Source organism: Ylistrum balloti, unplaced genomic scaffold (assembly GCF_031769215.1).
Source record: "Ylistrum balloti isolate Yb309-2 unplaced genomic scaffold, AGI_CSIRO_Ybal_v1 Utg370360, whole genome shotgun sequence".
NCBI lineage: Eukaryota > Metazoa > Mollusca > Bivalvia > Pectinida > Pectinidae > Ylistrum > Ylistrum balloti.
The window spans coordinates 398,576-413,467 of NW_026782255.1; the positions used below are offsets into that span (position 1 = coordinate 398,576).

Below are 14,892 nucleotides of genomic sequence, written 5' to 3' on the forward strand. Positions count from 1 at the left end.
CTAAACAGAAATGGTTAGGATGTTTCAACAAAGAAAAAATGGCAAGGCTTTGTAACGAAACAGAAACGGTTAGGATGTGTAACTAAACAGAAATAGTAATGAATATGTAACTAAAAAGAATAGTTAAGGATATGTAACTAAAAAAATAGTTAAGGATATGTAACTAAACAGAAATGGTTAGGATGTGTAACTAAACAAAAATAGTTATGGATGTGTAACTAAACAGAAATGGTTAGGATGTGTAACTAAACAGAAATGGTTATGGATGTGTAACTAAACAGAAATGGTTAGGATGTGTAACTAAACAGAAATGGTTATGGATGCGTAACTAAACAGAAATGGTTAGGATGTGTAACTAAACAGAAATGGTTAGGATATGTAACTAAACAGAAATGGTTAGGATGTGTAACTAAACAGAAATGGTTAGGATGTATAACTAAACAGAAATGGTAAGGATGTGTAACTAAACAGAAAAATGTGTAACTTAATGGATGAGTAACTAAACAGAAATGGTTAGGATGTGTAACTAAACAGAAATGGTTAGGATGTGTAACTAAACAGAAATGGTTAGGATGTGTAACTAAACAGAAATGGTTAGGATGTGTAACTAAACAGAAATGGTTAGGATGTGTAACTAAACAGAAATGGTTAGGATGTGTAACTAAACAGAAATGGTTAGGATGTAAACTAAACAGAAATGGTTAGGATGCTAAAGAAACAGAAATGAACTAAACAGTGTAACTAAACAGAAATGGAAAGGATGTGTAACTAAACAGAAATGGTTAGGATGTGTAACTAAACAGAAATGGTTAGGATGTGTAACTAAAGAGAAATGGTTAGAATGTATAACTAAACAGAAATGGTTAGGATGTATAACTAAACAGAAATGGTTAGGATGTGTAACTAAACAGAAATGGTTAGGATGTATAACTAAACAGAAATGTAACTAAACAGAAATGGTTAGGATGTGTAACTAAACAGAAATGGTTAGGATGTGTAACTAAACAGAAATGGTTAGGATGTATAACTAAACAGAAATGGTTAGGATGTGTAACTAAACAGAATAGTTAAGGATATGTAACTAAACAGAAATGGTTAGGATGTGTAACTAAACAGAAATGGTTAGGATGTGTAACTAAACAGAAATGGTTAGGATGTGTAACTAAACAGAAATGGTAATGAATGTGTAACTAAAGAGAAATGTGTAACTAAACAGAAATGGAAATGGCTAAACAGAAATGGTTAGGATGAGTAACTAAACAGAAATGGTTAGGATGTGTAACTAAACAGAAATGGTTAGAATGTATTACTAAACAGAAATGGTTAGGATGTGTAACTGAACAGAAATGGCAAGGATGTGTAACTAAACAGAAATGGTTAGGATGCGTAACTAAACAGAAATGGTTATGGATGCGTAACTAAACAGAAATGGTTAGGATGCGTAACTAAACAGAAATGGTTAGGATGTGTAACTAAACAGAAATGGTTAGGATGTATAACTAAACAGAAACTAACTAAACAGAAATGGTAACTCAACAGAAATGGTTAGGATGCGTAACTAAACATAAATGGTTAGGATGTGTAACTAAACAGAATAATTTAGGATATGTAACTAAACAGAAATGATAAGGATGTGTAACAAAACAGAATAGTTAAGGATGTGTAACTAAACAGAAATGTGTAACTAAACAGAAATGGTTAGGACTTGTAAGTAAATAGGAATGGTTAGGATGTGTAACTAAACAGAAATGGTTAGGATGCGTAACTAAACATCAATGGTTAGGATGTGTTACTAAACAGAAATGGTTAGGATGCATAACGAATCAGAAATGGTTAGGATGTGTAACTAAACAGAAATGGTTAGGATGTGTAACTAAACAGAAATAGTAATGAATGTGTAACTTAACAAAATAGTTAAGTATGTGTAACTAAACAGAATAGTTAAGGATGTGTAACTAAACAGAAATGGTTAGGATGTATAACGAAACAGAAATGGTTCGGATGTGAAACTAAACAGAAATGGTTAGGATGTGTAACTTAATAGAAATGGTAAGGATGTGTAACTAAACAGAAATGGTTAGGATGTGTAACTAAACAGAAATGGTTAGGATGCGTAACTAAACAGAAATGGTTAGGATGTGTAACTGAACAGAAATGGTTTGGATGTGTAACTAAACAGAAATGGTTAGGATGTGTAACTAAACAAACTAGTTAAATATATGTAACTAAACAGAAATGGTTAGGATGTGTAACTAAACAGAAATGGTTAGGATGTGTAACTAAACAGAAATGGTTAGGATGCGTAACTAAACAGAAATGGTTAGGATGTGTAACTAAACAGAAATGGCAAGGATGTGTAACTAAACAGAAATGGTTAGGATGTGTAACTAAACAGAAATGGTTAGGATGCGTAACTAAACAGAAATGGTTAGGATGTGTAACTAAACAGAAATGGTTAGGATGTGTAACTGAACAGAAATGGTTTGAATGTGTAACTAAACAGAAATGGTTAGGATGTGTAATTAATAAGAAATAGCTATGGATGTGTAACTAAGCAGAAATGGTTAGGATGTGTAATTGAACAGAAATAGTTAGGATGCATAACTAAACAGAAATGGTTAGGATGTGTAACTGAACAGAAATGGTTAGGATGTGTAACTAAACAGAAATGGTAATGATGTGTAACTAAACAGAAATGGTTAGGATGTGTAACCAAACAGAAATGGTTAGGATGTGTAACTAAAAAGGATATGTAACTAAACAGAAATGGTTAGGATGTGTAACTAAACAGAAATGGTTAGGACTTCTAAGTAAATAGAAATGGTTACGATGTCTAACTAAACAGAAATAGTTAGGATGTGTAACAAAACAGAATAGTTAAGGATGTGTAACTAAACAGAAATGATAAGGATGTGTAACAAAACAGAATAGTTAAGGATGTGTAACTAAACAGAAATGGTTAGGATATTTAATTAAACAGAAATGTTTAGGATGTGTAACTAAACAGAAATAGGTAGGATTTGTAAACAAACAGAAAAATGGTTAAACAGAAATGGGATGCATAACTAAACAGAAATGGTTAGGATGTGTAACTGAACAGAAATGGTTAGGATGTGTAACTAAACAGAAATGGTAATGATGTGTAACTAAACAGAAATGGTTAGGATTTGTAAGTAAACAGAAATGGTTAGGATGCATAACTAAACAGAAATGGTTAGGATGTGTAACTAAACAGAAATGGTTAAGATGCATAACTAAGACGAAATGGTTAGGATGTGTAACTAAACAGAAATGGTTAGGATGTGTAACTAAACAGAAAGAGTAAGGATCAATTTCAAAATAGAAATGGTAAATATGTGTAACAAAACGGAAATGGTAAGGATGTGTAACCAAACTGAAAGGGCGAGGATGTGAAACGAAAATTTAACGGTCAAGACATGTAACTTAACGGAGATGGTTAAGGTGTTTGACGAACCGTAATGGTTCAGATTTGTGAACAAAAAGCAGCAATGGTTAGAGTGTGCAATTAAACTGAAATAATCAAATCAGAAATAGTAAGAATTTGTAATAAAACAGAAATGGTTGGAATGTTTATCCAAGTGGTAAAAGTTGTGATGTGTAACCAAACAGATTCGGATATGTAACGAAATAAAAATTGTAAGGATGTTTAACCAAAGTGAAGTAATTACGATGGTTGACCAAACAGAAATTCTGTCATGTATAACCGAAATGGTTGAGATGCGATTACAAAGAGTAGTAGTCTAGTAACCAACAGCAACGGTTAAAATGTGTAACCAACAGCAATGGTTAGAATGTGTAACCAACAGCAATGGTTAGAATGTGTAACCAACAGCAATGGTTAGAATGTGTAACCAACAGCGATGGTTAGAATGTGTAACCAACAGCAATGGTTAGAATGTGTAACCAACAGCAATGGTTAGAATGTGTAACCAACAGCAATGGTTAGAATGTGTAACCAACAGCAATGGTTAGAATGTGTAACCAACAGCAATGGTTAGAATGTGTAACCAACAGCAATGGTTAGAATGTGTAACCAACAGCAATGGTTAGAATGTGTAACCAACAGCAATGGTTAGAATGTGTAACCAACAGCAATGGTTAGAATTTGTAACCAACAGTAATGGTTAGAATGTGTAACCAACAGCAATAGTTAGAATGTGTAACCAACAGCGATGGTTAGAATGTGTAACCAACAGCAATGGTTAGAATGTGTAACCAACAGCAATGGTTAGAATGTGTAACCAACAGAAATGGTTAGAATGTGTAACCAACAGGAATGGTTAGAATGTGTAACCAACAGCGATGGTTAGAATGTGTAACCAACAGAAATGGTTAGAATGTGTAACCAACAGCGATGGTTAGAATGTGTAACCAACAGCAATGGTTAGAATGTGTAACCAACAGCAATGGTTAGAATGTGTAACCAACAGTAATGGTTAGAATGTGTAACCAACAGCGATGGTTAGAATGTGTAACCAACAGTAATGGTTAGAATGTGTAACCAACAGCGATGGTTAGAATGTGTAACCAACAGGAATGGTTAGAATGTGTAACCAACAGCGATGGTTAGAATGTGTAACCAACAGCGATGGTTAGAATGTGTAACCAACAGTAATGGTTAGAATGTGTAACCAACAGCAATGGTTAGAATGTGTAACCAACAGAAATGGTTAGAATGTGTAACCAACAGCGATGGTTAGAATGTGTAACCAACAGAAATAGTTAGAATGTGTAACCAACAGAAATAGTTAGAATGTGTAACCAACAGCAATGGTTAGAATGTGTAACCAACAGCAATGGTTAGAAACCAACAGCACTGGTTAGAATGTGTAACCAACTGCAATGGTTTAGATGTATAACCAAACTGTATTGTTGACAATAGTTATGATGTGTAATTAAACAGTAATGGCTGAGATTGTTAACTAAATATTAATGATAATGATGCGTAACTAATTAATGGTTTGGTTATTGTTACTTAACAGAAATGGTTAATTTTAATATGTGTGACTAAAACAAACAAGTTTTGGATATACGTCCAAAGAGACATGCTAGAATACATGACCAAGCAGTAATGTGTATGATATATGTCCAAACAGTAAAGGCTAGAATAATACAGTTGTGTCGTTTACAAAAAATTATGACCCAACAGAAATATTAAGGATGTATGACCAGGTAAGTTAGGATGCATGCTGAACCATTAAATGAAAAGGTTATACTTTATACCGCGGACAGAAGGTTAGGACAAACTAGGAAGGGACAGTCATGATTAGGACTTATCAGCAAACAGTAATGATTAGAACTTATAACAAAAACAGTAATGGTTAGAACTTATGACCAAACAACAATGATTAGGACTTCTGACCAAACAGTAATGGTTAGGAAAGGTTATTTTACAGTAATGATTAAAACCAAAGAGGAAAGGTACAGATCAAATAATCCATTGGCATATTATATGTCAAAGTTATGGTTAAACTATTATAGTGTAATAAATGATTAATTAGTCATTGGCGATCGAGAACGAGTCTCATGCTTATCAAGTGGTCTAAAGATGTTAATTAATTTCCTTCCTAAATTATGAGATTGTCATAGATAGGATTTTACTATAATGTAGGAAAACTTCAAAAGATTGATAAGATTTCCTGTAGAAACTCGCTGTCTCATTCGACCAGACATAATACCATGGATTTATTTTTAAAACGAGGCCAAATAAGCCAATATCTTGATAAGACATTAGTTACTTGTTACTTATACAGTCTTGGACAAGACCATAAAATACACCGATTACGTCATGTTGACAACATTTGGTTTTAGTTTCGTTATCGTCTGTTACTGTGGTTCTGAGCTGACGGCCTCGGACACCAATGCTTCTTCTGACGGTTTCAGGTTCACTGTATGGACATTTACAGCTTCGTTATCAAATTCTACGGCGTCCATCGATACTCGTTCTTGGTTATATTCCATCAGAGTCCCCTCCTCATTAGCTAAAGGTTTCTCTGCAACTGAGGGACTTCTTTCAGTCTCCGTTTCATCATCCAAATGATCATCCGGGACATTCGATTGAAACTTCGATCTTTCATCCTCCATTTCGTCCTGCTGTGTGGCTTTAATCTGCGGCGAGACCTTCATGCCTTTCCTTTTGACATGTCTATTGGAGTAAACCCGACCTGGTAGTGGAACTGTCAGAGCAGATGACAAATGAGCATCATTGTACTGTGTCAGTTCTCCTGGCAAGCGGTTTTCAGTCACGTCCTCATCAATGTCATCGAAGGAGTCGTTTGCCATGCTCATAGCTCTGCAACTGTCACTTTGTTTACCTAGCAACCAGTAGGTCTGCATCTCTCCTTTCCCCTAAAACATCAATCACTCAAGTTAAAAGTTTAGAATCAAATGCAGTAAGCCAAATAATTGAAATGGATCAAACAGTCATTTCGTCCTTATAGAACTCATCAATGATTATGAGGACTTAAATTGGCGACCGGGGGATGATTTCAAATGTACTGGAGCGTGCTATGAATCGTGCTGCTGTTCAGAGGAATAAAACATATCATATACAATACGGCGAATTTCAGGGACCACCACAGTCAACCAACAGTGCCAGCTATTGGTAGCGTCCACAACAGTTTGAGTAATTTTTGTAAAAAAATCAATTTCTTGTGAGTCCAGAGAATTATTTCCAAATTTTTAAAAGTCCAGTTATAAAGAGTTACACAGGGGTCTCAGAATTTGAGAGAGTCCGACAGAAAAGCACGAGTCCCCAAAATCATTACAATTGGTTCCACATATTGTGATTGAAACAATTATATTGTTTTCGATGGCCTCATTTCCGTCGTAAACGAGAAATATTGATATATGTGGACCTTAGATGCAAATGAGTATAGAATAATTTTCAAAGCCGAGGGATTTGTCAAAACATATGACATTAAACTTCTCCAGATTCATATCGCAAAGATGATAAAAAAAATTCATGTATGAATATTACTTGCACACTCTATGTACGGAACAGACGTTATAGAATACCAAAAATAATTAATTATTGAATTAGTTAATACATGGAAAACCTTAAACACAAAGTGGACCCACGATAATCGGAACGGAAATGTTGGGGAATGGATTCCGTATTATTAATTGTATCCATTAATCCGGATTCTTTTGACCAGAAACGAAGGAGTCCGGATTATCGAGTGCTGATTGTAATTTACAGTCAAGTCATGGTTTTATTACTATCTCAGTATTTCCTCGACCAGTTAGTATGTAAACTTATATCGTAGTACTCACCTTTACATAGATACTACCTCTTTGTTTCAGTATGTAGTAACCAAACTTCATCAGCCGGGAATAGGTGGAGTGGCTCACCTGGATCTTATTGGCTGTAGATACACACAGTGACATATTCATCTGATTGAGTTAAATAACGTCAGCAGATGGGATGTTATTTTGCTACATATCAATTAGTGGATATATTATGTTATGTGATCGTGTTATATATATATATATCTATATCAGTACTACACCAAAGAGATAACAAACGGTCCACCAATACATATCTCTATCCCCTATGTATATGCCAGTTTTGTACACCAGCCCAGTATCAAAATTCGTAATTTATAAAGATATTCTACAACATAAAGAACTATGTCATGGTCATTATTAATATCAGTTTCTGTTTTTTCTTCTAAAATACTGAAACATTTTATTACTCTTTGTAAATTGACAATTGACGTGACAATACATGACAAATATGGAGTTTAAGATCGATTTCATTTTCCGAAAATTTAAAGTAGAGATTGGGCAGGTAATGATGTTAGTTATCTCTATTATGTTCCACTCTCAATAAAAAAGACAGACTTATTCACAGCTTATTTATCATTCCTTTACTGATATGAAAATTTCGACATTTCAGAAAGTCTTTGATAAATCAATTTCTTTTCCAATAAGTGATTTCATGAAATATGCAGTATTCGAGCTGCAATATTTTTTTTCATGAGTTATGATGGTCTAAATTTCTTGAACATAAAACATAAATTTTGTTTGGCTAAATTAGATTAAATTGGGCACTGGCTAAGTTAAGAGTTATTGAAGAAACGACCTTAAAATAACCTTAAATTTTTATTGCAATGAGTTCTTCCAAGGTGATCTAGATGTACTGTTACTTATATAGAAAAACAGTTATTTGTCTATTTATTATAATATACTGTGTATACATACGTTTTCCGCATGACTTCATTCTGGATGCTGTGTTGATGGTGTCACCAAATAGACAATATCTCGGCATTAACAGGCCGACTACACCTGCCATACATGGTCCTTCAATAGAAAAAAAAACTTCTGGGTTTCATTTGAGCTGCAATCATTGATATTCGTTCAGCAGTATAATATTTCCATTAGCTCTTGAATCTAAATGATATGTGTGAATGTCAGTTCTCTTACAGCCTGGAGTCTTCCAAAGGCTTTTTAAAGGTTACCTACTACACAAGTGACAATACCAGTAAATAAGTAAATAAAGTAAATAACATTCAAATCGATTCCGTTAATGTAGAATGATTATACAAAATGCACGCAGGTGAATATCACCTTTGAACACAAATTTAAAGGTAGATACACGAGATTGAAACAAATGAAACTGCTTCATACACCTGTTTCGTCCTTCTAGGTTTCCTCAGTGACGTGAAAGAAAGACTTAAAAAACCTAGACGGCGACTGAGGAAAATCTTAAGTGATCGAAAGGAATTTCAAAATCTAGATGTGAAGGTGCACTAGCCCCATAATCAAACAGATTTATTAATTTCCATATATCAGATAAAATAAAGTCAGGTACATGTGCATATTCTGAACCGTGCCACTAACCAATTCAATATCCTTGTTTGCTGTCTCGTTGTAAAGTCCACTTGTTACCGAAGTTTAACCGAGATGTAACTTTATGCAAATTATTGAAATAATATCCTGTTTTAAAGTGTACATCGAAAACAATGTAAATGAATAGATTTGATAAAAATCAGAGTAACATCGTCCAAAAGCATCAGTATTAAATTTTAATATGTCACATAATAAATTAGCTTGAATAACATGAACAATCTGATAAATTATGAAATCAGAATATTTACTATATCAATACCATAGAAAAAGTATCACACAATAAAGACACGTGACAGTATTACTTTCATTTCATTCGTCAGCAATGCGTCCATAACTCCTGTGTTATTTATTATATTTGATATTTACTTGTGTAGGTCTTGTTTTCCCGTTTAGATGTAATATTAAAAATACTGTTTGTGTATCAAATAAAGCATTGTTTTAAACTGAACCAAACAATTTTACCAGAAGACGGATACTGTAAAACCATATGTTTTCGTGGGCTTAATTTTCGTGGTTTGAAAATAAATAATTTACAATTTCATTGAGGCTTGATTTCATGGCTACATACATCTCAATATCTCCTTTTAGTTATTTCATCAGTTCCTAGGCATATGGATTGCATGGATTAAAATTACACACATTCAAAACAAATTCTCAACGAAAATAAATGATTTTACAGTAAATTTGTCCCCTAAGTAACGGCTGGACAGACGGTACATACCAGTATTAATTCCGAAGCGCAGTTTGATAACTCTTTCACCCGAAAGCACGAACGGCTTGGCTAGAATCATGGCTCGCAGGACCAAGGCAAGATTAGCTATTTCGACAACGTGGCGATCCCGATTCCGTTTTGGTAATCCTAGATGAAAGTTGAACAAGATATATACATGTTGTATTTAATACATTGAATCATGACTAGTTCTGATTTATTACAATGTGGCCTTTTCTGTTCCAGTTGACCGATTTTTAACCTTTGACGGTGGTCTAAAATTGACAATTTTGTTTTTCTTACTTTACCTATTTTTGACTACGAGTCTCGTAATTATAGATTAAAAAAATATATAATTCAGTATTTTATCTGGTATAATCTGTTCAACACTTAAACCAATAATTATTCACTGATAAATACTGTAAAACTGTAACTATCACCACGTGCGTGAATAGAATTAGTATGAATAGTAACTGCAAATGCTGTTTCTTTCGTCGATTGCTAACTATTTTACAGTTTTACGAAAGGCTTTGAGAAAAAATAAAAAATATCGTATTAATAAAATGTACAATAAATTTCTAAATCAGTTTTATTTCCAAGATATGAATTTCAGCGAGTTTCTTATATCCCAAAAAAATACACCCCCCCCCCCAAAAAAAAAAAAAAAAAAAAAAAAAAAATCCAAAAGTATCACCCGTGACAATAACTAGTAATTATTTACCTGAAGAAACCATGTAACAATCATTGATTGTTTCCACTTTGTACACATCGAAATTATCAAGGCGTTCATCAATATTCTTGTAGACGGCATTCAACAAATCCACTATTTCTATCGGTGAACTTTCCATCACAAGTTGATTAAAATCAAAGATATCGATGAAAAATACCGTAGCACACTTAAAGTATTCTGCATCAATATGTACATTTTTCTTCAGTTTGTCTGCGATTGGCTTGGGTACCATCTGGTAAAGGAGTGAATCTGTTCTTTTCTTCTCTTTGGTAAGTTCTTTTGTCTTGTGAACGAGTATGATAGCATAGTTTTGAATACTACTAGTCAGAGCCTCCGTCGATACTACAACACATGGACAAATGAAAAGGACGATTACTAAACACACGATGCTTATCACCATGGTCTCCGTGATCGCCATAATTTTCGCATCGATCTTAGTTATGATATTTTGACCAAGTTTAACTTGTATTCCGAGAAGTGCGTCCATATAGACGGTCATGTTATCAAACCATTTCTGTGCTTTCACGACATTTGCACTTTGGCTGTATTCTTCAGAGTTTTGTATCTCATATCTGTACGAGTTGACTGTTTCTGTAACATTGTAGGAAGCGCTGAAGAAACCCTCTTTGTACATGTTGTCTACCATATTGGAATACATGTGTGCTGTATAGTAAAAGGCTCGAAATTTGTGTACTCGTCGATTGTACAATTCAAACGCGTCCTGACTGTTAAAACCGCCTTTCACAAAGAAATATGTTCCTAAAGCCCTTTCTACGCCAACGTCTTGCTTTCCAATAGTGATTTTGGTGTAAGCTATCAGATCTCTCCAGACAGTAGCAAATGTACCACTAATGACGGTACGCATAAACCAGAACAACATGGTATCAATGATATTATTGTAAAAGTCAATTTCTACGTAAATATCATATTGGTTCTTATTCACAAACTGTCTATGACGCGATAGATGAGCAAGTAACGTCTCGCGTGAAGTAAACTCTTCGTCTTGCCACCCCGATCGCGTCGCGTCGCTTGGCCATGTCGTCAGGGCAGTAAGTGCGTCGTCTGTTTCAATGTATTCATCTAATAAAAATGTCCTCGTTTCCGGTCCTAGAGCGCTGAGGTACAGGACGCTCATATCTCGCTCTCGCTGTAGGTGATGAATTAACTGACCTAGTTCTTTCGTAAACAGCAACTGGAACATGTTCTACAAAATGGACATACATTTATTATTTTCAAGCAAAATTGTAATACCACTTAATCAATACTGTCCCAAGGAACTGGGCAAATTAATTATCTAAACTGCATAATGCTACACAGTATTGCCCTTTTTTGGACTCGTCAGTGATGCTTCTAAAAGTTTAATTTTCGCGGGGGATCATTTTAGTTGATTTCGTGAGTAGTTTTATTGAGCTATATCATCCAGAAAATCAAGCACCAGGAAAAAGTTATTTTGTTTTAATTTTCATCTTTTTTCGTGGGGGGAGGGGTGGGGCACGATAATAAAGACTCACGAACATATATTTTAAGCAAAGTGTTTAAAGCAAATGAAGATATATCTTCCCAACATTTTTACTCAACTGTTTCTTGCGATCAGAAAACAGTTTTGTTCATTGCTTCGATTTGATTGATAATCTGCTTCAACTTAACGTTAACTATCCAAATAAAACAAGTCAAATGAAGATATAGATATCTGAATCAACTAATCAACCGCACCTTGAATCAAATCTGACTTCTGGGCTGAGTTCCATAGTTAGTAGGTGTATACTTACACCAACGTGGCAGACTAGAGAGGCTTGAAATACACACTACCAATTCCCAAAGACGCGAAGAACAATATATCATAATTTAGACTTGCAAAATAAAACACACAAAGCACACACAATATAAAGACAAATATTTGGTATAATAATCTTACCTCCTCAGCAGTTGATTTCTCATTGATTGATTCTGTGAGAGTAAACACGGTGAAGCCCCACAGCAATATGATGGGGAAAATGGTGAGACAAAGCATTCTGGCGAGTTGCAATCTTTTCCCAGCATCAGTAAGAATGCCTTGCCGGCAGATCCCTACAAAATTAAAAAAAAGTTGATGAGGTAACGGACTCAGATAAGCACACTAACCAAAAACCTAATACACCAAATCTTATCCCAATTGCACAATAGTACAATAGCTAACTACTTATTTAATCTTTAAAGTCGAAAAGCATTTTCAATTACATTTTCTTTCATAGTCAAAAATTAGAAATTCTAAAAAGTCATAATATCCATATCAACGGTGAGTTTACTGTTATAACATTTCAACTTTGCTACTTCGAATAGGGCGAAAAACCCTTAATCATAAATCAAGAAAGGGTTTATAAATTGCTTGAATCGAAATATGCATCTCGCCAAGGATGCCGGTCTTTCTTTATTCCCGACGAAAAAGCTCCATTTGAAATAAGAGAAAAAATTGATGCTGTACAAATTGATGATGTTAAAGGTGGTTTTGCGCTTTTTTTGAGATTTTACCGGTGTTTGAAATAAGAAGACATTCCATATTCCAATCTACCGGTAATTGAAGACGTTATTTAGTACGAGATTAATAACGTTTCAAGAAAGTTGATGAACAGCATTACAACATGTTTTGTACCTACCCGTATCTTTGTTGTGGATATGTACATCGGAGCTGCTGAATGACAAAAGAGATGAAACCTTGTCCACAGTTGAAGATGTCTGAAAATAAGTTAATCAGAATGATGAAACCCCTTGGTATCAATCTACATCAAGCCTAACCGCATTTATCCGGAACTCACTAATGTGCTCTAATTTTATCTTTACCTAATTACCAACTGGTTATTTTCTCAGGTTTGTTTTATCTCGTAGATTGTCAAACGATGATTACATTTGGGATTTAAGGTAAGTGACCGTGCCTGTTTTTTCGTTGTTGTATACCTTGCTCTGATTTCAGAACTTGTCCTTACTTAATTGGATGGCCCAAGGTTTACATGGCGGATGTCGTCGGTGAAGCAGAAGACGCTTGCTCTTTTCGAACACCTGGTCTTATACTCCTTTTACTTTTTCAGGATTCTCCGGGGTTTTTTTTATCGAATTTGAGTTTGGATTATAATTATGTTGAAATGTCTTAGATATATTTTTTCAATTTGTTTTTATATAAGAACATATATTTAGTTTTGTACCTTGTGTTTGATAAGTTATTCGTCATAATGAGACAGATAATGATTTATGTGTTCTAGTTTTGACCAGACGAACATGATATTGACTGTAAAAATCCAACAATGACAAAACATCCCTGTTAAACTAGGACTAAAATTGTCTGCATTTTTTTTAAAATGTTGACAAACTGACACCGCTACTCTTTCTATTAAATATATCTTATACCTGTATAGTATATGAAATACTTGAAGCTTCGATGAGATTTTAAAAATACGTTTATACAATCTATAATATTCTAATAGAATCTACCTTATTGATACTATATAGCTTCAATATTGTACATAAAATATCTTAGATATCATATACAAGATTTCTCATTCTTAATACATCTGTCTGACAAATCATATCCAATGTAGGATATCTCCATAAGTTTAAATATCGTTCCTGAAGGATATATCTTATACAAAACTTCGTGGCATTGAATGTTAGAGACTTATTTGTAAATCTAAACATATTTGAGATATCTTTGTCAATCACATAAGTGGCCTATTATTCAGTGAATTCGCCAAAGTAATATTTTTGTTTGTATGTGACTTGTGTATTACATCCTGGAGTATTTTTCATTTGCTGCACCAGTCAGATATAGCTTGTAATGTCATAATATGGACAATGACATTTCGTCATATATTGAAAATCGCGTTCCAAAATGGCTGCATACGTTTGAATTAGTCCTCCACATTTTTACTTTAAAACATGCGGAAATGTAACTTTAAGTAATATCGTCTCGGCAAGGCTTAAAAACACTTTTGAGATTCGTTTGATAAAATGGTATGTAAGATGAAATCTCATTTAAAATCTTATTATACATTTGACAGAAAGGCGATATTTCGTTCATTGATATAGAAAAAAGTAATAGAGACAATATAAGTTATATATCTTATGAAATATTCGATAAATGGATTTTTGTTTATGAAACCCTCATCGAAGTTTTGATACTTGCTCGCTAAATCTAACAAAATCATCAATTACGTCTAATTGTCTAATAATTTCAAGAATGAAGACTTCGCGATCAAGTTAAAGTGCATGAAATAGCGAAACTATAGTCCCCGCGAAAATAAATATGTATGGCATTTGTCATATTTACTTGAATTATAAGAATAAACGAGGAAAACATACCTTAAACTTGCCCAATACCATGATGGCCGCTGACTTGTGACAACGGTCTTGTCAGTGCCCGCACCTAGACTGAATATTGCGCGTATCGCAACATAATTAACGTCCCAATTATCTCCTACTTACCAACAGGATTCAAATTTTGCATTGGTAGCCAAGGCAACCGCGATAATAATAGGATTATATACAAGGTTTCATTACCGTTAGGAAATCCTGAACAAAGACGACATTTTATAAATTAATCGTGTATGTT

General features: G+C 34.0%; 1 protein-coding gene across 1 annotated transcript; it reads right to left on the reverse strand.

The window, feature by feature from the left end:
- Nucleotides 1-5,847: 5,847 nt before the first annotated feature.
- Nucleotides 5,848-14,663, reverse strand: LOC132553844 (uncharacterized). Its single transcript, XM_060218127.1, has 8 exons — nucleotides 14,643-14,663; nucleotides 12,947-13,025; nucleotides 12,229-12,380; nucleotides 10,305-11,517; nucleotides 9,596-9,733; nucleotides 8,227-8,325; nucleotides 7,297-7,388; nucleotides 5,848-6,369 (listed from the first exon to the last, which is right to left on the reverse strand). Exons 1-8 carry the CDS (start codon nucleotides 14,661-14,663, stop codon nucleotides 5,848-5,850), a joined length of 2,316 nt encoding a protein of 771 aa, XP_060074110.1.
- Between the last annotated feature and the right edge of the window lie 229 nt (nucleotides 14,664-14,892).